We start from the raw sequence: 25,735 nt of genomic DNA on the forward strand, positions 1-25,735 counted from the left end.
TGATCAAAGTGGAGTTATGGAGTTAAGGAGTGCAGTGTCAGTGATCGGCAGTGATGTCAACGAGGTCACTGATGCTGCGCTCACAGCAGCTCATTCACCAGTGGTTCTCAGCCTGGACAGTTGCATCTTGGCACCGTCCAGGTTGAAAACTATTAATCCCCCAGACATGGATTACGGCATGGGATAGAACGACCGACAGGTGAGGGATATTGTTATTTTTTTTATTTTAGTTTTATTACAGGAGAATGATCGCTTTGGTGGAATTAGGCGTTGGGTGAGTATAACTGTGTTTATTTTTAAATAAAATGGAAAACTGTCTTTAGTCTTATTTCTAATAAAGGATTTTATTCTGGCTGAGTCTTTATTTACCATAAAACTATAGGATTAGTAAAGGATAGGTGTCTTATAGATGCCCTTCCCATTACTAAGCCGTGGGCTTGATGTCACCGGACAATACAAAGGTGACATCAATCCCACAAGTATGAACCCCACTTTCCACCGCTACAGGGCAAGTCTCTTTAGGCTACTATGCATAATTAACCTGGGAGCAACTTCCCCTTGTAAAGAACAAAAAAAACCCCAGCTCTAACGTAAAACCACTGGACATTACAGTATACATAGGCAGTGCAATTTCAGTATACAACAGCATAATGTTACATACACCAAAGGCGGACATATCATTAATGCAACCTGTGCTGCCACCTACAGTAAGGGAGCCCACTATCAGCCCTCCAAAGCATGTGGAATTGTGTATTATGATGAGCTTGGGCTTATTTACTATTCTTGTAAAGGGGCTCTCTTCTTTCTGTGTCCACCAATGATATACACATACTTAGCATATACTGTATGAACAGTTCCCTTTTCTGCTTATGAATAAATATGGGTAATGGCAGGCATCTGCGTTCGTCAACATTCACATGGCAAATATCCACATTATGAGACGAAATCCTCAGTGTCATAAAATTACCATTCTTTACTGCTTTAGCTCCTCTCATATACATGGACCTGAACAAAGATGCTCACGGCCCTGCATTAGTTCCAGTTTACATCTTCATCACCTTGCAGTTAGGTAGCAACAGGGGCAAAATCACATTTTCAATAATACATCACAGGGGTTTTCCTATGATACTGACAACCTATCCTTAACACTATCCTTAACATACAGGTGCTTCTCAAAAAATTAGAATATCATCGAAAATTTTATTTATTTCAGTTCTTCAATACAAAAAGTGAAACTCATATATTATATAGAGTCATTACAGAGTGATCTATTTCAAGAGTTTATTTCAAAGTCATTATCTCAATAAATTAGAATACTTTATAACACCAGCTTCAAGAAATGATTCTAAAATCCAAAATGTTGGCCTACTAAAATGCATGTTCAGTAAATGCACTCAATACTAGGTCGAGGCTCCTTTTACATCAATTACTGCATCAATGCGGTGTGGCATGGAGGCAATCAGCCTGTGGCACTCATAATGTGTTATGGAAGCCCAGGTTGCTTTGATAGCAGCCTTCAGTTCATCAAGCATTGTTGGGTCTGGTGTCTCTCATCTTCCTCTTGACAATACCTCATAGATTATCTATGGGGTTAAGGTCAGGTGAGTTTCCTGGTCAATCAAGAACAGTGATACTGTTGCTTTTAAACCAGGTATTGGTACTTTTGGCAGTGTGGACAGGTGCCAAGTTCTGCTGGAGAATGAAATTTCCATTTCCAAAAAGACGGTCAGCAGAGGGAAGCATGAAGTGCTCTAAAATTTCCTGGTAGACAGCTGTGATGACTTTAGTCTTGATAAAACACAGTGGACCTACACCAGCAGATGACATGGCTCCCCAAATAATCACTGATTGTGGGTACTTCACGCTAGACCTCAAGCAGCTTGGATTGCGTGCCTTTCCTCTCTTCCTCCAGACTCTGGGACCTTGATTTCCAAATGAAATGCAAAATTTACTATAATCTGAAACCTGTTGGCAGATATGAAACAGATACAGACTTACTTGTGTGCAGGAGGAGTTTACACTTTTCTGACAGTAGATGGTGATGTTGTAACTGTTATATGCTTAGTTGAATGTAATACATATACTTGTTGTACTTTGGTTTCACTTTCTCTCTGGTAAAAGGTCCTTCAGACTTCCTGTTATGCTGTATTAAGAAGCTGAAGCATGTACCTCATCTTCTGTGTAGATAAAAGTTGAATTACCCCATATAATCTACTCTCAAAAGTGTCTTCTGTGACCAAACTATGCAACAGGTTATGGGCCCAGCATAGAAGACAAAAAGGACTTGGTGAATGCAAATGAATACTTCAGAGCAATTATTTCCAAACAAGTAAGACCAATAAGTTGCAGAGCTGAGACTCACAGCAACTAAGCTGAACATTGAGAACTATCAGTTATGGAACTTCAAAGTGGAGATGTCATTGTCTAAAGATGATTTATTGGAGGTAATGATAATAATCGGACACGGGATAAGAAAAACAGACGAGCAAGAGCTACTATCAGCTTATTAGTGGAGGATGATCGCTTAATCCACATAAAGAATGAGAACACAGCAAAGGAAATGTGGGAAGCATTGAAAAAGCTACATGAAAAATCCAGCTTAAATCACAAACTATTCCTGCTAAGAAAACTTAAAAAGATGAGATTAAGTGCAAGGAAAGACATGCAGGAGCATATAAACTCCATGGTGGAGGTGGTAACACAGCTGAGATCAGTCGGTGAAGATATTAACCCCTCTGTGACCTTTGACGTACTATCCCGTCGAGGTGACCTGGGCCTATCTGACCCTCGACGGGATAGTACGTCATAGCAGATCGGCCGCGATCACGGGGGGAGCGCGGCCGATCGCGGCCGGGTGTCAGCTGCATATCGCAGCTGACATCCGGCACTATGTGCCAGGAGCGGTCACGGACCGCCCCCGGCACATTAACCCCCGGCACACCGCGATCAAACATGATCGCGGTGTACCGGCGGTATAGGGAAGCATCGCGCAGGGAGGGGGCTCCCTGCGGGCTTCCCTGAGACCCCCGGAGCAACGCGATGTGATCGCGTTGCTCTGAGGGTCTCCTACCTCCCTCCTCGCCGCAGGTCCCGGATCCAAGATGGCCGCGGCATCCGGGTCCTGCAGGGAGGGAGGTGGCTTACCGAGTGTCTGCTCAGAGCAGACGCTTGGTAAGCCTGCAGCCCTGCACAGCAGATCACAGATCTGGCAGAGTGCTGTGCACACTGCCAGATCAATGATCTGTGATGTCCCCCCCTGGGACAAAGTAAAAAAGTTTAAAAAAAATTCCCCACATGTGTGTAAAAAAAAAATAAAAAAAATATCCTAAATAAAGAAAAAAAAAAAAAAATTATTCCCATAAATACATTTCTTTAGCTAAATAAAATAAAAAAAACAATAAAAGTACACATATTTAGTATCGCCGCGTCCGTAACGACCCAACCTATAAAACTGCCCCACTAGTTAACCCCTTCAGTAAACACCGTAAGAAAAAAAAAAAAAAAACGAGGCAAAAAACAACGCTTTATTACCATACTGCCGAACAAAAAGTGGAATAACACGCGATCAAAAAGACTGATATAAATAACCATGGTACCGCTGAAAACGTCATCTTGTCCCGCAAAAAAAGAGCCGCCATACAGCATCATCAGCAAAAAAATAAAAAAGTTATAGTCCTGAGAATAAAGCGATACCAAAATAATTATTTTTTTCTATAAAATAGTTTTTATCGTATAAAAGCGCCAAAACATAAAAAAATGATATAAATGAGATATCGCTGTAATCGTACTGACCCGACGAATAAAACTGCTTTATCAATTTTACCAAACGCGGAACGGTATAAACGCCTCCCCCAAAATAAATTCATGAATAGCTGGTTTTTGATCACTCTGCCTCACAAAAATCGGAATAAAAAGCGATCAAAAAATGTCACGTGTCCGAAAATGTTACCAATAAAAACGTCAACGCGTCCCGCAAAAAAACAAGATCTCACATAACTCTGTGGACTCAAATATGGAAAAATTACAGCTCTCAAAATGTGGTAACGCAAAAAATATTTTTTGCAATGAAAAGCGTCTTTCAGTGTGTGACAGCTGCCAATCATAAAAATCTGCTAAATAACCCACTATAAAAGTAAATCAAACCCCCCTTCATCACCCCCTTAGTTAGGGAAAAATAAAAAATTAAAAAATGTATTTATTTCCATTTTCCCATTAGGGTTAGGGTTAGGGCTAGAGTTAGGACTAGAGTTAGGGTTAGGGCAAGGGTTAGGGCTAGGGTTAGGGTTAGGGCTAGGGTTGGGGCTAGGGTTAGGGCTAAAGTTGGGGCTTGGGTTAGGGCTAGAGTTAGGACTAGAGTTAGGGCTAGGGTTAGGGTTAGGGCAAGGGTTAGGACTAGGGTTAGGGCTAGGGTTGGGGCTAGGGTTAGGGATGTGTTTGGATTAGGGTTTCAGTTATAATTGGGGGGTTTCCACTGTTTAGGCACATCAGGGGCTCTCCAAACGGGACATGGCATCCGATCTGAATTCCAGCCAATTCTGCGTTGAAAAAGGAAAACAGTGCTCCTTCCCTTCAGAGCTCTCCCGTGTGCCCAAACAGGGGTTTACCCCAACATATGGGGTATCAGCGTACTCAGGACAAATTGGACATCATCTTTTGGGGTCCAATTTCTCCTGCTACCCTTGGGAAAATACAAAACTGGGGGCCAAAAAATAAGTTTTGTGGGAAAAAAAAGATTTTTTATTTTCACGGCTCTGCGTTGTAAACTGTAGTGAAACACTTGGGGGTTCAAAGTTCTCACAACACATCTAGATAAGTTCCTTGGGGGGTCTAGTTTCCGATATGGGGTCACTTGTGGGGGGTTTGTACTGTTTGGGTACATCAGGGGCTCTGCAAATGCAACATGACGCCTGCAGACCAATCCATTTAAGTCTGCATTCCAAATGGCGCTCCTTCCCTTCCGAGCTCTGTCATGCGCCCAAACAGTGGTTCCCCCCCACATATGGGGTATCAGCGTACTCAGGACAAATTGATCAACAACTTTTGGGGTCCAATTTATCCTGATACCTTTGTGAAAATACAAAACTGGGGGCTAAAAAATCATTTTTGTGAAAAAAAAAAAGAATTTTTATTTTCACGGCTCTGCGTTATAAACTGTAGTGAAACACTTGGGGGTTCAAAGTTCTCACAACACATCTAGATAAGTTCCTTGGGGGGTCTAGTTTCCAATATGGGGTCACTTGTGGGGGGTTTGTACTGTTTGGGTACATCAGGGGCTCTGCAAATGCAACGTGACGCCTGCAGACCAATCCATTTAAGTCTGCATTCCAAATGACGCTCCTTCCCTTCCGAGCTCTGTCATGCACCCAAACAGTGGTTCCCCCCCACATATGGGGTATCAACGTACTCAGGACAAATTGGACAACAACTTTTGGAGCCCAATTTATCCTGGTACCCTTGTGAAAATACAAAACTGGGGGCTAAAAAATCATTTTTGTGAAAAAAAAAGGAATTTTTATTTTCACGGCTCTGCGTTATAAACTGTAGTGAAACACTTGGGGGTTCAAAGTTCTCACAACACATCTAGATAAGTTTCTTGGGGGGTCTAGTTTCCAATATGGGGTCAATTGTGGGGGGTTTGTACTGTTTGGGTACATCAGGGGCTCTGCAAATGCAACGTGACGCCTGCAGACCAATCCATTTAAGTCTGCATTCCAAATGGCGCTCCTTCCCTTCCGAGCTCTGTCATGCGCCCAAACAGTGGTTCCCCCCACATATGGGGTATCAGCGTACTCAGGACAAATTGATCAACAAAGTTTGGGGTCCAATTTATCCTGATACCCTTGTGAAAATACAAAACTGGGGGCTAAAAATCATTTTTGTGAAAAAAAAAAAGGAATTTTTATTTTCACGGCTCTGCGTTATAAACTGTAGTGAAACACTTGGGGGTTCAAAGCTATCAAAACACATCTAGATAAGTTCCTTAGGGGGTCTACTTTCCAAAATGGTGTCACTTGTGGGGGTTTTTAATGTTTAGGCACATCAGGGGCTCTCCAAACGCAACATGGCATCCCATCTTAATTCCAGTCAATTTTGCATTGAAAAGTAAAATAGCGCTCCTTCCCTTCCGAGCTCTGCTATGCGCCCAAACAGTGGTTTACCCCCACATATGGGGTATCGTCGTACTCAGGACAAATTGCTCAACAACTTTTGTGGTCTAATTTCTTCTCTTACCCTTGGGGAAATAAAAAAATGGGGGCGAAAAGATCATTTTTGTGAAAAAATATGATTTTTATTTTTACGGCTCTGCATTATAAACTTCTGTGAAGCACTTGTTGGGTCAAAGTGCTCAACACACATCTAGATAAGTTCCTTAAGGGGTCTACTTTCCAAAATGGTGTCACTTGTGGGGGTTTTTAATGTTTAGGCACATCAGGGGCTCTCCAAACGCAACATGGCATCCCATCTTAATTCCAGTCAATTTTGCATTGAAAAGTAAAATAGCGCTCCTTCCCTTCCGAGCTCTGCTATGTGCCCAAACAGTGGTTTATCCCCACATATGGGGTATCGTCGTACTCAGGACAAATTGCACAACAACTTTTGTGGTCTAATTTCTTCTCTTACCCTTGGGGAAATAAAAAAATGGGGGCGAAAAGATCATTTTTGTGAAAAAATATGATTTTTATTTTTACGGCTCTGCATTATAAACTTCTGTGAAGCACTTGTTGGGTCAAAGTGCTCAACACACATCTAGATAAGATCCTTAGGGGGTCTACTTTCCAAAATGGTGTCACTTGTGGGGGGTTTCAATGTTTACGCACATCAGGGGCTCTCCAAATGCAACATGGCGTCCCATCTCAATTCCAGTCAATTTTGCATTGAAAAGTCAAATGGCGCTCCTTTCCTTCCGAGCTCTGCCCTGCGCCCAAACAATGGTTTACACCCACATATGGGGTATCAGCGTACTCAGGACGAATTGTACAACAAATTTTGGGTCTATTTTCTCCTGTTACCCTTGGTAAAATAAAACAAATTGGAGCTGAAACAAATTTTGAGTGAAAAAAAGTTAAATGTTTAATTTTATTTAAACATTCCAAAAATTCCTGTGAAACACCTGAAGGGTTAATAAACTTCTTGAAAGTGGTTTTGAGTACCTTGAGGGGTTCAGTTTTTAGAATGGTGTCACACTTGGGTATTTTCTATCATATAGACCCCTCAAAATGACTTCAAATGAGATGTGGTCCCTAAAAAAAAATGGTGTTGTAAAAATGAGAAATTGCTGGTCAACTTTTAACACTTATAACTCCGTCACCCAAAAAAATTTTGGTTCCAAAATTGTGCTGATGTAAAGTAGACATGTGGGAAATGTTACTTATTAAGTATTTTGCATGACATATGTCTGTGATTTAAGGGCATAAAAATTCAAAGTTGGAAAATTGCGAAATTTTCAAAATTTTCGCCAAATATTCGTTTTTTTCACAAATAAACGCAAGTTATATCGAAGAAATTTTACCACTATCATGAAGTACAATATGTCACGAGAAAACAATGTCAGAATCGCCAAGATCCGTTGAAGCGTTCCAGAGTTATAACCTCATAAAGGGACAGTGGTCAGAATTGTAAAAATTGGCCCGGTCATTAACGTGCAAACCACCCTTGGGGGTGAAGGGGTTAAGGAGAGCCATATAGCAGCAAAATTATTGTGCAGTTTACCAGATTCATACACTGCTCTGATAAATGCACTGGAGAAAAGACCTGAAGCAGACATTACACTAGAGTTTGTAAAGACCAGACTTATAGATGAATATCATAAAAGGAAAGAGCAAACAAACTATTCCACTGAAAGGGATAGTGAAAATGCTCTTAAAGCAACAGACAGGAAGCCCCATAATACAGACAAAAGAATGTTTCAGATGTAAGAAAAAGGGACATTTAAAGAAAGACTGTACTATATGCAAAGCAGAACAACAGAAATTACACCAAAAGGAGAACAAACAGAAAGCAAAAGCACAATTTCTAACCCACAAGCAGATCATTGGAATGGTACATTTAAAGTAACTGATAAAGAGTCATCGTTAGGCTGGTTTATTGACTCAAGAGCAACAAGTCACATGACTAGTGATAAATGCTTCTTTACTAGTGTTGAGCATTCCGATACTGCAAGTATCGGGTATCGGCCGATACTTGCTGTATCGGAATTCCGATACCGAGATCCGATATTTTTGTGATATCGGGTATCGGTATCGAAACAACATTAATGTAAAAATGTGTAAAAGAGAGAATTAAAATAAAAAATATTGCTATACTCACCTCTCCGACGCAGCCTGCACCTTACCGAGGGAAGCGGCAGCGTTCTTTGTTTAAAATTCGCGCTTTTCTTTCCTTTACGTGAGTCCCGGCTTGTGATTGGTTGCGTGCCGCCCATGTGACCGGGACGCAACCAATCACAGCAAGCCGTGACGTAATTTCAGGTCCTTCAGGATTTTAAAATTACGTTCCGGCGTTGTGATTGGTTGCGTCGCAGTCACATGGGCGACGCAACCAATCACAGCAAGCCGTGACGTAATTTCAGGTCCTTAAGGATTTTAAAATAACGTCCCGGCTTTGTGATTGGTTGCGTCGCAGTCACATGGGAGACGCAACCAATCACAAGCCGTGACGTCACGGGAGGCTGGACACGCGCGCATTTTAAAATGGGCGCGTGTCCAGCCTCCCGTGACGTCCCGGCTTGTGATTGGTTGCGCCGCGATCAACCAATCACAAGCCGGGAGGCTGGACACGCGCGCATTTTAAAATTTTAAAATGCGCGCGTGTCCAGCCTCCCGGCTTGTGATTGGTTGACCGCGGCGCAACCAATCACAAGCCGGGACGTCACGGGAGGCTGGACACGCGCCCATTTTAAAATTTTAAAATGCGCGCATGTCCAGCCTCCCGGCTTGTGATTGGTTGACCGCGGCGCACAAAATGAGTGAGGATGAACTAAACCAAACAAGGGGAAACTGCCAATGTTGTCAAAACATCAATTATTGCATAATAAGTTTGGTTGAATTTGCAGGATGTGTCTCACATTCCCATGTATCACCTCTCAGCTGATGTATTATACAAGCCTCCCGGCTTGTGATTGGTTGACCGCGGCGCAACCAATCACAAGCCGGGACGTCACGGGAGGCTGGACACGCGCCCATTTTAAAAAGCGCGCGTGTCCAGCCTCCCGTGACGTCACGGCTTGTGATTGGTTAATGGCGGCCATGTTGCTGGGACGCGGACCAATCACAGCAAGCCGTGACGTAATTTCGTCACGGCTTGCTGTGATTGGTCCGCGTCCCGGCAACATGGCGCCGTGACCAATCATAAGCCGGGACGTCACTGGAGGCTGGACACGCGCGCTTTTTAAAAAGCGCGCGTGTCCAGCCTCCCGTGACGTCACGGCTTGTGATTGGTTAATGGCGGCCATGTTGCCGGGACGCGGACCAATCACAGCAAGCCGTGACGTAATTTCGTCACGGCTTGCTGTGATTGGTCCGCGTCCCGGCAACATGGCCGCCCTGACCAATCACAAGCCGGGACTTCACGTAACCAAGTAAAAGCGCGAATTTTAAACAAACAACGCTGCCGGTTCCCTCGCTAAGGTCCAGGCTGCGTCGGACAGGTGAGTATAGCGATATTTTTTATTTTAATTCTTTCTTTTACACATTTATATGGATCCCAGGGCCTGAAGGAGAGTTTCCTCTCCTTCAGACCCTGGGAACCATCAGGAATACCGTCCGATACTTGAGTCCCATTGACTTGTATTGGTATCGGGTATCGGTATCGGATTGGATCCGATACTTTGCCAGTATCGGCCGATACTTTCCGATACCGATACTTTCAAGTATCGGACGGTATCGCTCAACACTATTCTTTACTGAACTTGATGAAAATAAGAAGGAATCAATTCATCTTGCAGATGGGAGTAAAATAACCGCGGAAGGTGTTGCACAAGGAATGCTAATCTGTCCTGATAGATTTAAGCATAATTCAAAATTACTAGTAAAGGATGTGTTATATGTTCCAGGACTAGAAGGATGATTGTTATCCGTAAAGCATCTGACAGCCAAAGGACTTACTGTAAAATTCAAAGATGATAAATGCACAATCCTAGCGGGAGATAAAGTAATAATTAATGTCAAAGCAGGTGAACAATTATATCATCTAGACACATTAAAGGAACAAATGAAGTTATGTACACATGATCACAAGAATTGTATTCTCATGTGGCATAGACATCTAGGACACAGACATCCTGAGAGTATAATGGTGTTACAAAAGAATTTGACAAAAGACCTATTGATATCAGATTGCTCAATTACTGTAAAATGTGAATGTTGTATAAAATCTAAAGCTACAAGAGTGTCTATACCTAAAGAGAGTGAGACAAAAAGCACAAGACCACTTGACTTGGTACACACTGATGTATGTGGACCCATAAAAGTGACCACATCAGGAGGTAATAGATATATGGTGACCTTCATAGAATAGTACTCAAGAAACACAGTCATGTACTTGATAAAGAACAAAAGTGAAGTTTTTGAAAAATTAGAAGACTATGTGACAAAGTCAAATAACAAGTTTCAGAGGAAGCCAATCATCATCAGAAGTGATAATGGAGGTAAAATTACAGGACACCAAATAGAAAACTACTTAAGACAGAATGGAATAGAGCATCAAAAGACTGTTCCATACACACCTGAACAGAATGGGGTATCAGACTGGAAAAACTGAACTCTGACTGAAATGATAAGATGTATGCTAACAGACTCCAAACTACCAGAGAAATACTGGGGTGAAGCAGCTATGACAGCTAATTATCTGCACAACAGACTTTTTTTCAAGAAAACTAAAAAAAAAAACATATGAGCTGTGGCAAGGTAAGAAACCAGGTGTGAATCATTTAAGAGTTTTTGGTTGCAAAGTTTTTGTGTTTATTCCAGAAGAAAAACGCTCCAAACTTCAAAACAGAGCAATTGAAGGAATATTTGTCTGATATAGTGACAATTGCAAAGGATACATAATCCTAAATCCCAAGACAGACAGAATCACAGTGAGTAACAGTGTAACATTCAGTGAAGATCTAAATGATGACATAATGACATCACTGGAAACGAAAAATGAGAGAAACGACAGGGATATAACTGCAGGAACATCTGATGAGAAAGAAGTGGAAATTGATGAAAATCAAAAAACTGAAAGTCAAGAGATACAGCTACATACAGACACAGAACCATGACGCTCAATAAGAGAAAACAAGGGAAGACCACCTCAACGTCTTTCATACAAGGCAAGTACAAATAAAATTTATGAACCTATATCTTTGGAGGACATATCTCAACTTTCAGAAGAAGAGGCCAACAAATGGATAAAAGCTGCAGAAATACAGTAGAAATAAAATCCATGCATGATTCAAAGACATGGACGCTAACAGAGCTGCCAAAAGAAAAAAAGGCTATAGGATGTAAATGGGTTTTTAACGTAAAATACCAAGCAGTTAGCACAGCTGATCGATACTGAGCAAGACTCATAGCTGAAGGCTATTCTCAGAAATATGGAAAAGACTATGATGAGACATTTGCTCCAGTTGTCAAACACACCACAATAGAACTTTGTTTGCAGTTGCAGCAACGAAACATATGCAGTTGAAACATCTGGATGTAAAGGCAGCATTTCTGAATGGAGACTTAACAGAAGACATTTACATGGAACAACTCCCAGGATTCAAGGAAAAAAGTAAATCAAACATGGTTTGTAAGCTACGGAAAAGTATATATGGTTTAAAACAAGCTGCTAAAGCATGGAATGATAAAATCACAGAAGTACTCATAAATGAACATTTTCAAAGAAGCAAAGCGGATCCTTGTCTATATACAAAGAGACTGACAGACAGATGGATCTATGTGCTGATATATGTGGACGATATTTTAGTTTGTTTTGAAAAAGAAAAGGATGAAGCGGAGATAGTGAAAACTTTGGATCAACCCTTTGAGATCAAAGATCTGGGAAATGTGAAACAGTACCTAGGAATACAGATAGAAAGAGAAGAAGACGGGAGTTTCCTTCTTAATCAAAATCACATGATTCAAGGTATAATTGAAACATTTGAATCGAAAGATGCAAAACCAGTAAAGTCTCCAATGGAAACCAACTATCTGAAGGAAATAAATAGTGAACAGATTATGTTACCAAATAATGAACAATACAGAAAGGCAATGCGAAAATTATTATATCTTGCGACTGTTACAAGGCCAGACACTGCAGCAGCAGTGGGAATTTTGAGCAGGAAGATGTGAAAGCCAAACAGAATGAATTGGAATGCAGTGAATAGCGTAATCCGTTATTTGAAAGGGACTAGCAGTGTTAAACTGAAACTACCTCAAAGTGAGAAATGCATTTTAACCGGATACGTTGATGCAGACTGGGCTGGAGATCCAATTAACAGGAAATCTACCAGTGGCTATCTTTTCTTGCTCTCAGGTGAACCAAATAGTTGGACTACAGTAGTAAGAAACAATCTATAGTAACACTGTCGTCGACAGAAGCAGAATATGTCACTGCAGCACATGCCAGTCAAGAAGTTCTATGGTTAAGACAACTGCTAACAGACATAGGACAACAACAATTAGGACCAACAATGATGTATGAGGACAATCAAGGATGTCTAGTTCTTGCTCAGATGGAAAGAGTTTATCCAAGAACTAAACACACGTGAAGTTTAACTTCTTGAGAGATCACCAGGAACAAGGAATCCTAAATTTAGAGTACTGCCCAACTGAAATATGACAGCAGATATTTTCACAAAGGCATTGAATGCTGAAAGACATCAGAGACTGATGAAGAAATTAGGCTCAACTTAATAAGTCCTTACTTTTGAGAAAGGGTGTTGGCAGATATGCAACAGATACAGATTTGTGTGCAGAAGGAGTTTACACATTTCTGACAGTAGATGGCAATGTTGTTACTGCTATATGCTTAGTTGAATGTAATGCATATACTTGTTGTACTTTGGTTTCACTTTCTCTATGGTAAAAGGTCCTTCAGACTTCCTGTTATGCTGTATTAAGAAGCTGATGCATGTACCTCATGTTCTGTGTAGATAAAAGTTGAATTACCCCATATAATCTACTCTCACAAGTTTCTTCTGCGACCAAACTATGCAACAAAAACAACACCTTTGACTACTGAACAACCATCCAGGTCTTTTTCTCCTTGGCCCAGGTAAGACGCTTCTGGCGTTGTCTATTGGTCATGAGAGGCTTAACGCAAAGAACGCGACACCTGTAGCCCATGTCCTGGATACGTCTGTCTGTGGTGGCTCTTAAAACAATGACTCCAGTAGTAGTCCACTCCTTGTGAATCTCCACCAAATTTTTAATGGCCTTTTCTTAACAATCCTTTCAAGGCTGCGGTTATTGTTATGATCCCAGTGGCAAGGATCGCAGGTCTGACAAGCTAAGTACTAACGGACAACTAGCTCTGGGGAAGTGGTAGCTAGATTGACCGCAACCTGATCCTATCCGCACCCAACTAAAAGTAGCCGTGGAACGTTACCTAAAAAATTCCTAGACGTCTCGTCACGGCCGGAGAAACTGACTATTCCTAGAGGGAAAGAAAGTCCTCGCTTGCCTCAGTGAAATGACCCCAAAGAAACAGAATAGCCCCCCACAAATATTAACGGTTAGTTAAGGGGAAAGCACAAACGCAGAGATGAAATTAGATTTAGCAAACGAGGCCCGCTAATACTAGATAGCAGAAAATAGGAAGGGGACTGTGCGGTCAATACAAAACCCTATTCAAAATATCCACGCAGAGATTGCTCGAGCCCCCACACCAACTGACGGTGCGGGGGAAGCAACTCTGTACCCCAGAGCTTACCAGCAAAAAGAAATCACATATTAGCAAGCTGGACTAGACTCATCATACACAGAAATCATATTGCAGGCAGATGAGCAAAAATATTCAAACAGAACTTAGCTTATCCTGAAGAGGCAGAAAACGAGATGATCAAGAGCAATCAGAATAGCACTGAATACATTGACAGCCGGCGACAAGTGGAAGTGAAGCAGAGCTAAATAGGAGCCTCCCTGGTGGATAACGAGGCAGCTGATCCAGCCAGACCCGCAGGATAATAAACCAAACCACCAGGGGGAGCCCAAAAACCAAAGTCACACAATACCATCTGTGACCACAAGAGGGAGCCTGAAAACGGAGTTCACAACAGTACCCCCCCTTGAGGAGGGGTCACCGAACCCTCAACAAAACCCCCAGGGCGATCAGGGTGAGCCACATGGAAGGCACGAACCAAATCGGCCGCATGAACATCAGAGGCGACAACCCAGGAATTATCCTCCTGACCATAGCCTTTCCACTTAACCAAATACTGAAGCCTCCGTCTAGAAATACGAGAATCCAAGATCTTCTCCACCACGTATTCCAATTCTCCCTCAACCAGCACAGGGGCAGGAGGCTCAACCGAAGGAACCACAGGCACCACATACCTCCGCAACAACGACCGATGGAACACATTATGAATAGCAAACGATGCCGGGAGGTCCAAACGAAAAGACACAGGGTTAAGGACTTCCAAAATCTTATAAGGACCGATAAACCGAGGCTTAAACTTAGGAGAGGAGACCTTCATAGGAACAAAGCGAGAAGACAACCACACCAAGTCCCCAACACAAAGTCGAGGGCCCACACAGCGACGGCGGTTGGCAAAGCGCTGAGCCTTGTCTTGTGACAGCTTCAAATTGTCCACCACATGATTCCAAATCTGATGCAACCTATCCAACACAACATCCACTCCAGGACAGTCAGAAGGCTCCACCTGACCCGAGGAAAAACGAGGATGAAACCCTGAATTACAAAAAAAAGGCGAAACCAAAGTAGCAGAACTAGCCCGATTATTAAGGGCAAACTCGGCCAATGGCAAAAAAGTCACCCAGTCGTCCTGATCAGCAGAAACAAAACATCTTAAATAGGTTTCCAAAGTCTGATTAGTGCGCTCGGTTTGGCCATTCGTCTGAGGATGGAAGGCCGACGAAAAAGACAAATTAATGCCCATCTTAGCACAAAAGGTCCGCCAAAATCTAGACACAAACTGGGATCCTCTGTCGGAAACAATATTTTCAGGGATCCCGTGCAAACGAACCACATTTTGAAAAAACAGAGGAACCAACTCGGAGGAGGAAGGCAACTTAGGCAAGGGCACCAAATGGACCATCTTAGAAAAATGATCACACACCACCCAAATGACAGACATTCTCTGAGAGACTGGGAGATCTGAAATAAAATCCATGGAAATGTGCGTCCAAGGCCTCTTCGGGACAGGCAAAGGTAACAACAAGCCACTGGCACGAGAACAGCAAGGCTTAGCCCGAGCACAAATTCCACAAGACTGCACAAAGGAACGCACATCCCGCGACAAGGAAGGCCACCAGAATGACCTAGCCACCAAATCTCTGGTACCAAAAATCCCAGGATGGCCTGCCAACACCGAAGAATGAACCTCGGAAATAACTCTGCTGGTCCATCTATCTGGGACAAACAGTCTCTCTGGTGGGCAACGGTCAGGTCTATCCGCCTGAAATTTCTGCAGCACACGTCACAAATCTGGGGAAATGGCAGACAAAATCACTCCCTCTTTGAGAATACCAGCTGGCTCTGAATCTCCCGGAGAGTCAGGCACGAAGCTCCTAGAAAGAGCATCAGCCTTCACATTCTTCGAACCAGGCAGGTACGAAACCACAAAATCGAAACGGGAGAAAAACAACGACCAACGAGCCTGTCTAGGATTCAGGCGCTTGACCGACTCGAGATAAATCAGATTTTTGTGATCAGTCAAGACCACCACACGATGCTTAGCTCCCTCGAGCCAATGTCGCCACTCCTCAAATGCCCACTTCATAGCCAACAACTCCCGATTACCAACATCATAATTCCGCTCGGCAGGCGAAAACTTTCTTGAAAAGAAAGCACATGGCTTCATCACAGAGCCATCAGAGCTTCTCTGCGACAAAACAGCCCCCGCTCCAATCTCAGAAGCATCAACCTCGACCTGGAAGGGAAGGGAGACGTCTGGCTGACATAAGACCGGAGCTGAAGAAAACCGGCGCTTCAGCTCCCGAAAGGCCTCCACAGCCGCAGGAGACCAATTAGTAACATCAGAGCCCTTCTTGGTCAAATCCGTCAATGGCTTAACAACACCAGAAAAATTAGCGATGAAGCGACGGTAAAAGTTAGCAAAACCCAAGAACTTCTGAAGACTCTTAACAGATGTAGGCTGAGTCCAGTCATGAATAGCCTGAACCTTGACCGGGTCCATCTCAATAGCAGAAGGAGAAAAAATGAAACCCAAAAAAGAAACCTTCTAGACTCCAAAAAGACATTTTGAGCCCTTCACAAATAACGCATTGGCACGCAGGACCCGAAACACCATCCTGACCTGCTCAACATGGGACTCCCAATCATCCGAAAAAACCAGAATATCATCCAGATACACAATCATAAATTTATCCAGATATTCCCGGAAGATGTCGTGCATAAAGGACTGAAAGACAGAAGGAGCGTTAGAAAGTCCAAAAGGCATCACCAAGTACTCAAAATGGCCTTCGGGCGTATTAAATGCAGTTTTCCATTCATCACCCTGCTTAATACGCACAAGGTTATACGCACCTTGAAGATCTATCTTGGTGAACCAACTAGCCCCCCTAATGCGAGCAAACAGATCAGATAACAATGGCAAAGGATACTGAAATTTGACCGTGATTTTGTTTAGAAGGCGATAATCAATACAAGGTCTCAGGGAACCATCTTTCTTAGCCACAAAAAAGAACCCCGCACCAAGAGGGGACAAGGAGGGGCGAATAAGTCCTTTCTCCAAAGACTCCTTTATATAACTCCGCATAGCAGCATGCTCCGGCACTGACAAATTGAAAAGTCGTCCCTTAGGAAATTTACTACCAGGAATCAAATTTATAGCACAATCACAATCCCTATGAGGAGGTAGAGAACTGAGCTTGGGCTCATCAAATACATCCTGGTAATCTGACAAAAACGCAGGGACCTCAGAAGGAGTGGATGAAGCAATTGACACCACAGGAGCGTCGCCATGAATTCTCTGACAACCCCAACTTGCCACAGACATTGCTTTCCAATCCAGGACTGGATTATGAGTCTGCAACCATGGCAGGCCCAACACGACAACATCATGCAAATTATGCAATACAAGAAAACGAATCACCTCCTGATGAGCAGGAGTCATGCACATGGTCACTTGTGTCCAGTACTGAGGTTTATTCGTAGCCAATGGTGTAGCATCAATTCCCCTTAGTGGGATAGGGAATTTTAAAGGCTCCAAAACAAAACCACAGCGCCTGGCAAATGACAAATCCATCAGACTCAGGGCAGCACCTGAATCCACAAAAGCCATAACCGGGTAAGATGACAGGGAACAAGTCAGGGTAACAGACAAAATAAACTTAGGCTGTAAAGTACCGATGGTGACAGATTTATCAATCCTTTTTGTGCGCTTAGAGCATGCTGAGATAACATGAGCTGAATCACCACAGTAAAAGCACAACCCATTTTGCCGTCTATAATTTTGCCGTTCACTTCTGGTCAGAATTCTATCACATTGCATAGACTCAGGTGTCTGTTCAGAAGACACCGCCAAATGGTGCGCAGGTTTGCGCTCCCGCAAACGCCGATCAATCTGAATGGCCAGAGTCATTGACTCATTCAGACCTGCAGGCGTAGGGAACCCCACCATGACATTCTTAATGGCTTCAGAAAGACCTTTTCTGAAATTTGCAGCCAGGGCACACTCATTCCATTGAGTAAGCACCGACCATTTACGAAATTTCTGGCAGTACACCTCTGCATCATCTTGCCCCTGAGAGAGGGCCAATAATGCTTTTTCAGCCTGGTTCTCAAGATTAGGTTCCTCATAGAGCAATCCAAGGGCCAGAAAAAACGCATTCACACTGAGCAATGCAGGATCCCCTGGAGCCAATGCGAAAGCCCAATCTTGAGGATCGCCACGCAAGAAATAAATAATAATCTTAACTTGCTGAACAGAATCCCCAGAGGAACGAGGTTTCAAAGAAAGAAACAATTTGCAATTGTTCTTAAAATTCAGGAACCTAGATCTATCTCCAGAAAACAACTCCGGAATAGGTATTCTAGGCTCTGACATAGGACTGTGCACAACAAAATCCTGAATACTTTGTACCCTTGCAGCAACATGATCTACACTGGAGGCTAAACTCTGGATATCCATATCAGCAGCTGAACTCAGAGCCACACCAAGATTAAGAGGAGGATAGAAGCCAGACACACAGCAGCTAGACACACGGCAGCAAAAAAAAAAAAAAAAAAATTCTCCAGGCTTCTTTTCTCCTGCTTCTGCCATGCAATTAACACTTAACTGGCCGGCTGTACTGTTATGATCCCAGTGGCAAGGATCGCAGGTCTGACAAGCTAAGTACTAACGGACAACTAGCTCTGGGGAAGTGGTAGCTAGATTGACCGCAACCTGATCCTATCCGCACCCAACTAAAAGTAGCCGTGGAACGTTACCTAAAAAATTCCTAGACGTCTCGTCACGGCCGGAGAAACTGACTATTCCTAGAGGGAAAGAAAGTCCTCGCTTGCCTCAGTGAAATGACCCCAAAGAAATAGAATAGCCCCCCACAAATATTAACGGTTAGTTAAGGGGAAAGCACAAACGCAGAGATGAAATTAGATTTAGCAAACAAGGCCCGCTAATACTAGATAGCAGAAAATAGGAAGGGGATTGTGCGGTCAATACAAAACCCTATTCAAAATATCCACGCAGAGATTGCTCGAGCCCCCGCACCAACTAACGGTGCGGGGGAAGCAACTCCGTACCCCAGAGCTTACCAGCAAAAAGAAATCACATATTAGCAAGCTGGACTAGACTCATCATACACAGAAATCATATTGCAGGCAGATGAGCAAAAATATTCAAACAGAACTTAGCTTATCCTGAAGAGGCAGAAAACGAGATGATCAAGAGCAATCAGAATAGCACTGAATACATTGACAGCCGGCGACAAGTGAAAGTGAAGCAGAGCTAAATAGGAGCCTCCCTGGTGGATAACGAGGCAGCTGATCCAGCCAGACCCGCAGGATAATAAACCAAACCACCAGGGGGAGCCCAAAAACCAAAGTCACACAATACCATCTGTGACCACAAGAGGGAGCCTGAAAACGGAGTTCACAACAGGTTATCCCGGTTGCTTGTGCACCTTTTTCTGCTACACCTTTTCCTTCCACTCAACTTTCCATTAATATGCTTGGATACAGCATTCTGTGAACAGCCAGCTCTTTAGCAATGACCTTTTGTGGCTTACCCTCCTTGTGGAGTGTGTCAATGACTGCCTTCTGGACCACTGTCAAGTCAGCAGTCTTCCCAATAATTGTGGAGTCTACTGAAACAGAATAAGGGACCTTTTTAAATGCTTAGGAAGCCTTTGCAGGTGTTTTTTTGTTAATTATTCTAATTTACTGAGATAATGACTTTTGGGTTTTCATTGGCTGTAAGCCATAATCATCAACATTAACAGAAATAAACACTTAAAATGGATCACTCTGTTTGTAATGACTCTATATAATATATGAGTTTCACTTTGTGCATTGAAGAACTGAAATAAATTAACTTTTTGATGATATTCTAATTTTGTGAGAAGCACCTGTATGTAGCTATTATCAGATCGGTGAGGTCCATCACCTGGAACACCCAGTGATCAGCTGTTACCTCTTGTGGCACCTACAGATAAACATTATAGACAGAGGAATATCTCGGCTCCCGGGTACTGCAGTTTAGCATTAATTCCCAAGGATAGGTCATCAATATCATAGTAACCTTATAGTAACCTGGCTTTGTGCAGCCTGTTTTGATCATGTAGACATGTGAAGACTGTGGTCACTGGTCAGCCATAGCACTCACATGGTGTTCCTGTTGGAAGGGTAAGTCATGATTCTCCCATTGAAGCTGGGTAATGGCACAAGAGAAATAGAAGAGGTTTGGTAGAATACAGCTATATTTTTTTACCACCATGCTGTGGCCATTTAAATAAAAATAGGAGTAACAATCCTTTTATGGCTCTCTATTAAGTCTTCGGTCATTTATAATATCTTGCACTCAAAATGTGTTTGTAGTATGACAAATAGACAGGTTATTAGTAGTATTAAAATTAACTATACCATTTTTTGGCATCTGATGGCATCAACTTTACAGCATATGGATATGTTGTTGCACCATCCAAACACACGGCTCTTCCCATGTGCCCGATTTTTAATGTTCCCTGGTGTGTTCAAGCAAAATAAAACAGCAATCGTAAAGTAAACTGACATATAATAATGTAGCCGGGGTTAATGTCACCATATTAGGTCTTATTATTCAACGTAGCCCTCCAAAATCTGCTGAAACTTTTACATTTGTCTGACATTGCTCATATTACCATGGGATTACAGAGATTTTTTTTACTTGTAGATGCTTGCTAACATTTTAAAGACTAAAATTGCCCAGTTTTGTGTCCACCTGGCAAATGCTTCCCCTAGACACTGCTATGTTTAAAAGGAAGGGTCACCTCTGTTACCACTTTTATTTAATTCATCCACTGAAATTAAATATAAAAATAAAGCAACCATGCAAATAGTTTTATTTTTTTGTGTCTGCTGCTCTTTGGAGACCAGTTTGTCTTCATTGTGTCTGACACAAGACTCAGTTCAATCCTTCAGTTATAAATTTGTCTTTTACTTCTTGCTAATATACATAACGAAATGTAGCAGACCAACAGATCTCAACATAAGAACAGAATCAAAGTATAAAAAAGTGTTTTTAATCTCATCATAAAGATACAAGGGTTTTCACAAGTACTGCAGGCACAAAACTATACATTTTAAGCAAGATTACTTGCAAAGTTTTTTTACTTTTTTTTAAAAACCCCTTTACGACCTATACGTATATGTATGTCATAGGTCGCCTCCCGTTCTTTGATGCGGGCTCCTGCCCTGAGCTCACACCTTTTCCGACACATAACAGCTGATCTGTCAGTTTACTGACATAGAGCTATGATGGCTTTTTAAGAAAAGTCAGACTGGTAATACACTGGGGTTAGGAGCTCATGTAATAATACATATTTAATTTTATGCATAGAAATTAGGGTCTTGCAGATTCTAATTTCTGAATTGTGAATGGAGTGGTATCCTATCTGAGCATCGAATAAAACAGAGCGACATATAGCTTTATCTAGATATTTAGTTTTAGATGATTGGCAGTAGACCGTTCACTTGTATTTTAGATAAAAGTAACACCGTGGTAGTGAATGGCATTCTCCCATGTATGGACAATAATCGTTTCAGGACTCAGTGTGAGGCCGGTGTCACACTTGCAACTGCAAAGTGAAAAACTTGCGCGAGTCTCTCGCCTCAATACCCGGCACTGCCGCTGGTGCTCAGGATCGGAGTGTGTGGCTGCATGTATTTCTATGCAGCTGAACTCTCCGTTCCCGAGTGCCGGGTATTGAGGCGAGAGACTCGCCCAAGTTTTTCGCATTGCAGTTGCCGGCCTGACCTCGAGAGTCTGCAATGGTGCTGGATCCCAGATAAAGCGGCGGTAGAGGAGTATATTAATACACTCACGCTACACACCATATACATACTTTTAATGAAAAATATATTCTTGGAAGGGCTCCTTTAGTTATTCTATTTCTTTAATAGGTTAATTGAAAATCAGTTTTATAAACTAGGCAACCCTTCAGTACTAAATTTTTACTTGAATGGAAATGAACTGGTCATTTTTTTTAAAGAGAATTTACAAAATTGTATTTATGGTATTTCCACGACTATATCTCATTGTTTAAAATACCACAAAGTACCTTTTCTGGGTTTATGTAGATGTGACTACATCTCAGGTCACAGTGCACAATGTTGTGCCGATGTAGCTCCTGTAAACCAAGAGTCATTTGTTTTAAAAAGGAAAAGAGCTGGTTTACACAAAAGTCTTGATTAGCCTCATTGAGAGGACAGACATGTCCATTGAAAGTATGTGTCACCTGCATAATGAGGATAAAGAATTATGATTAAAAAAATTGTCATCACACATCTCGGCAATATTTAATTAAGAACATCTTAAATGTGCTTTAAATGGAGACCTGTCTTGATTTGCATGGTAAAATATAGTTTTTTGTAATAAAAACTTAAAATGTCAGTGATTCCCCTTTGCTGTACATGTGACTATCACCTTTGACAATTAGCTCACTTTCTATACTAGATAACTGCTCACTTTCAGAGATGTTCTACTTTCATCTTTTGCAGCATGTAAGAAAGTTGAAAATGAGTCTGCCACCATCTTACAAAAATGAAAAGTGTTTGTGTGGGTAAAAAGGAAAGTTCCCATGGGCCGTAGCTGTAAAAAGTAACAAATTAACCTGCTGGCACCCAGATGAATCCAGTGCAGGCCCCTCCATGGTCTGCACTATATAGGAAGAGGAATTGTCAACATTCTTCCAACAGCAGGACCGCTCTGGTCTGTGATTGGCTGCAGTGGTCAGGTGACTTGAGCAGCACATCAGAAAAACATCCATTGATACGCTGTTCAAGTCAGCTGATAGGTGCAGCCAATCACAGGCAGCAGCAGTCTTGATGTTGGTGTAATGGTGAGGTCTATCTTTTCTGTACCTACCACAGGCCATGGAGAAGCCTGCAGAGGTGGCTGCCAAATAAGTGAATGTCACTTAATTTATTAAGCCACTGGATAACTTATTTTTGCCCAGAAAATTCCTTTAAGAACTGATGTCACCTGAACCCCTCTCTTGTTCTTTTGTTGTTTACTTTGGGTTACTGTTGACCCTGTAATCCAGTGGCATATCTAGGGGGGGGGGCAGCCGGGGCATGTGCCCCGGGCGCAGACGGCAAGGGGGCGCAGTCGGGCCGCCTAATTCGGCGGTCCGCAGTGTCTCCCCCTTCAGCTGCATTCTGCCGCCCCCGGTCTGGGAGTCAGCTGTTCTCTGTGCCGACTGTCAAGCTGACAGCCGGCACAGAGAAGCTGCAGAGTGCCAGCTCCCAATGTGTGCAGAGGGGGAGGGGAGCCCCTGCAGAGTGGCTGCGGCAGGCAGGGAGAAATCCCTGCACCTCCGCTGCCCAGCGATCTGTCTTCCTGCTTCCTCTTGCTTCCTCTGACACAGATGCGCCGCTGGATGACGTCATCATTCAGCGGCTGGCTGTGTCAGAGGAAGGTGATGGAGCTGCTGCGGCAGAGCGCGAGGAGAGGTGAGAGGTGTGTGTGAATGTGTGTGTATGTGAGTGTGTGTGAATGTGTGTGTGTGAATGTGTGTGTGTGTATTTGTGTGAGTGTGAGTGTGTGTGTGAGTGTGTGTATGTGTGTGTGTGTATGTGTGTGAGTGTGAGTGTGTATGTGAGTGTGTGTATGTGTGTGTGTGAATGTGTGTGAATATGTGTGTGTGTATGTGAGTGTGTGTGTATGTGTGTGTGTGTGAATGTGTGTATGTGTGTGTGTGGCTCAGTATTGGGTGTGTGTGTGTGTGTATCGCGCTGCAGGGGAGTGTGCAGAGAAGTGAATAGTGTGTGTGTGGGGGGAGGAGAGGGCAATGATGGGGCTGACGGGGAGAGAGCAATGATGGGGATGATGGAGGAGGAGAGGACAATGATGGGGCTGACGGGGGGCATATGTCCTTGGGGGGGCGCCAAAAATGAATTCTTGCCCCGGGTGCCAGAAACACTAGATACACCTCTGCTGTAATCTTGGACATACCATGAGGATCCCTCAATTTTCTTCACACTGTGCAAATGGCATTACATGGAATCTCTCACCAGGATCTTGGTACATAATCTGAGGGCAGCATAATGTAGAAACAGAGACCCTGATTACAGTGATGTGTAACTTACTGGACTGCTTAGTGTTCTTTTGATAAAATCACTTTTTTTTTTATCAGTGGGAGGTTATCAATTTATATAACCCCCCCCCCCACTGCTGATTGGCAGCTCTCTGCCTATGCACAGTGTGCACAGAAAGCTGACAATCAGCGTTCTGGTAAATCTGCAACAGTAATTTTAGCAAAGCTGCAGCAAGCAGTCCATGGCGAGCACATCTCTGGATGCATTATTCTGCCCTGAAATGGGGTAGAAAAAATCAGGTGATAGATCTGCTTTAAATTTGCTATGCTATGTGCTATATTATTTGATTTATGCTTGCTGAGAACCCCTATGGTGGTCATTTGCTGATGGAATAATGTATTTTGAGCCAGGTATGTAGCATTGTCATGCAATTGCCAATTAACTCCATTATGCATATTAATAGTGCTTACAATCTCTTATTAACCTCTTACAATAGTTTTTAACTGATATTTTATTGTGTCACTGAAATAACAATCACTCATAATAACATTATAAATTCTATTTAGAAATTCACTTACCAATTTTGTCTTATAGCAATCTGTTTCTATTTCATTCACTTGTAAAACATTTTCATGCACCAATTGCAAGATTTTTCTTTTTGTGGTGTGTCTCATACAAACTGTTACAATCTGTGTGAGATCGCCATCCTGCAAAATGAAATAATCATATAAATTTATATTGTATAGGGAACCTGTCATGTCCCAAAATGCTATTAACCTGTAGATATGGGGTTAATCTACAAGCTAATAGGCTTCATAAGCCGCGCGGCCACCGCACTAAAAGCCAAAGTCCTGGGAGGAAATTAACTTTATTCCTCATGGCTGCCTCTGGCTTTCAGTCATAGAGGCGCGGCTTCAATCTCCAGCAGCTGTAGGCAAGACCCAGCACATTGACTGACAGCCGGCTCTTGACAGATATGCTGCAGAGACAGTTGTCAGTCAATCTGCCTTGGCATGGTTACAGCCGCCGCTCTGTGTGTACTGATCGGTGACTGAAGCCACACTGGCAATGCGGCAGTGCTATGACTAAAAGTCAGTGGCTCCCAGGAGGACTGAAAGCTGCCGTTAGCCGGGCTTTTAGCCAGCTCTAGAACCCTATTAACCTGCAGAAGTCATATCTGTAGGTTAATAGAATTTGGGGTCATGACAGGTTCCCTTTAATTTCCGAACATAATGGATAGTCTTAAGGAGTTTAAAAATTAACATTATATAAATATGATTAGTTTATCATTAAAATCTCACAAAAGGACTTTAGTTTCCCTTACTAATAAGAGCTAGCACTTCTGTTATATTGATGATATGTCGCTTTTTAAGCAATGTTTTCTCAGACCTTACTTTCCCTTCTAAAAGAAATGTAATTTTTTTCCCCACTGGGCCTCATGGATAGTCATATATGTGTTGTTCCCCGATGGTGCTACTTCAGGGATTTGATAAGGCCTTCATAGATTTTGCTTTTAGGATGCTCTCCGATCTTGAATTCATCATGTCAGGCTCTAAATGTTACTCCTGTTGAGGGTAGGGGACAATATTTCATCCTATTGGTGTGGTTGCCTTGGATGTGTATATGCATTCATTGCATTTAACTCCATGGCATCACAGTCAGTTTTGGTCTTTAAGGCTACTTTCACACATCAGGTTTTCAGTGTCAGGCTAAATCCGGCAAATGTTGGAAAAACTGGATCTGGCTCAGATTGTGAAAAACTTATGCGATGGATTCGTTTTTTTGACGGATCCGGCTAGCCTATCTAGATTATTGGGAAAAAAAA

General features: G+C 42.6%; 1 protein-coding gene across 1 annotated transcript in view; it reads right to left on the reverse strand.

Annotated features, from left to right (window-relative positions):
• The window catches only part of LOC143769967 (uncharacterized), a 224,791-nt gene that overhangs the window by 16,663 nt on the left and 182,393 nt on the right, over positions 1-25,735 (reverse strand). Inside the window, exons 14-16 of the mRNA XM_077259080.1 lie at positions 24,489-24,617; positions 21,933-22,109; positions 20,257-20,357 (exon numbers count right to left, since the gene is read on the reverse strand). Coding sequence (XP_077115195.1) covers positions 20,257-20,357; positions 21,933-22,109; positions 24,489-24,617 — 407 coding nt within the window. The remainder of the gene's footprint in view (positions 1-20,256; positions 20,358-21,932; positions 22,110-24,488; positions 24,618-25,735) is intronic.

The sequence above is a fragment of the Ranitomeya variabilis genome, chromosome 4 (assembly GCF_051348905.1).
Source record: "Ranitomeya variabilis isolate aRanVar5 chromosome 4, aRanVar5.hap1, whole genome shotgun sequence".
Classification (NCBI taxonomy): domain Eukaryota; kingdom Metazoa; phylum Chordata; class Amphibia; order Anura; family Dendrobatidae; genus Ranitomeya; species Ranitomeya variabilis.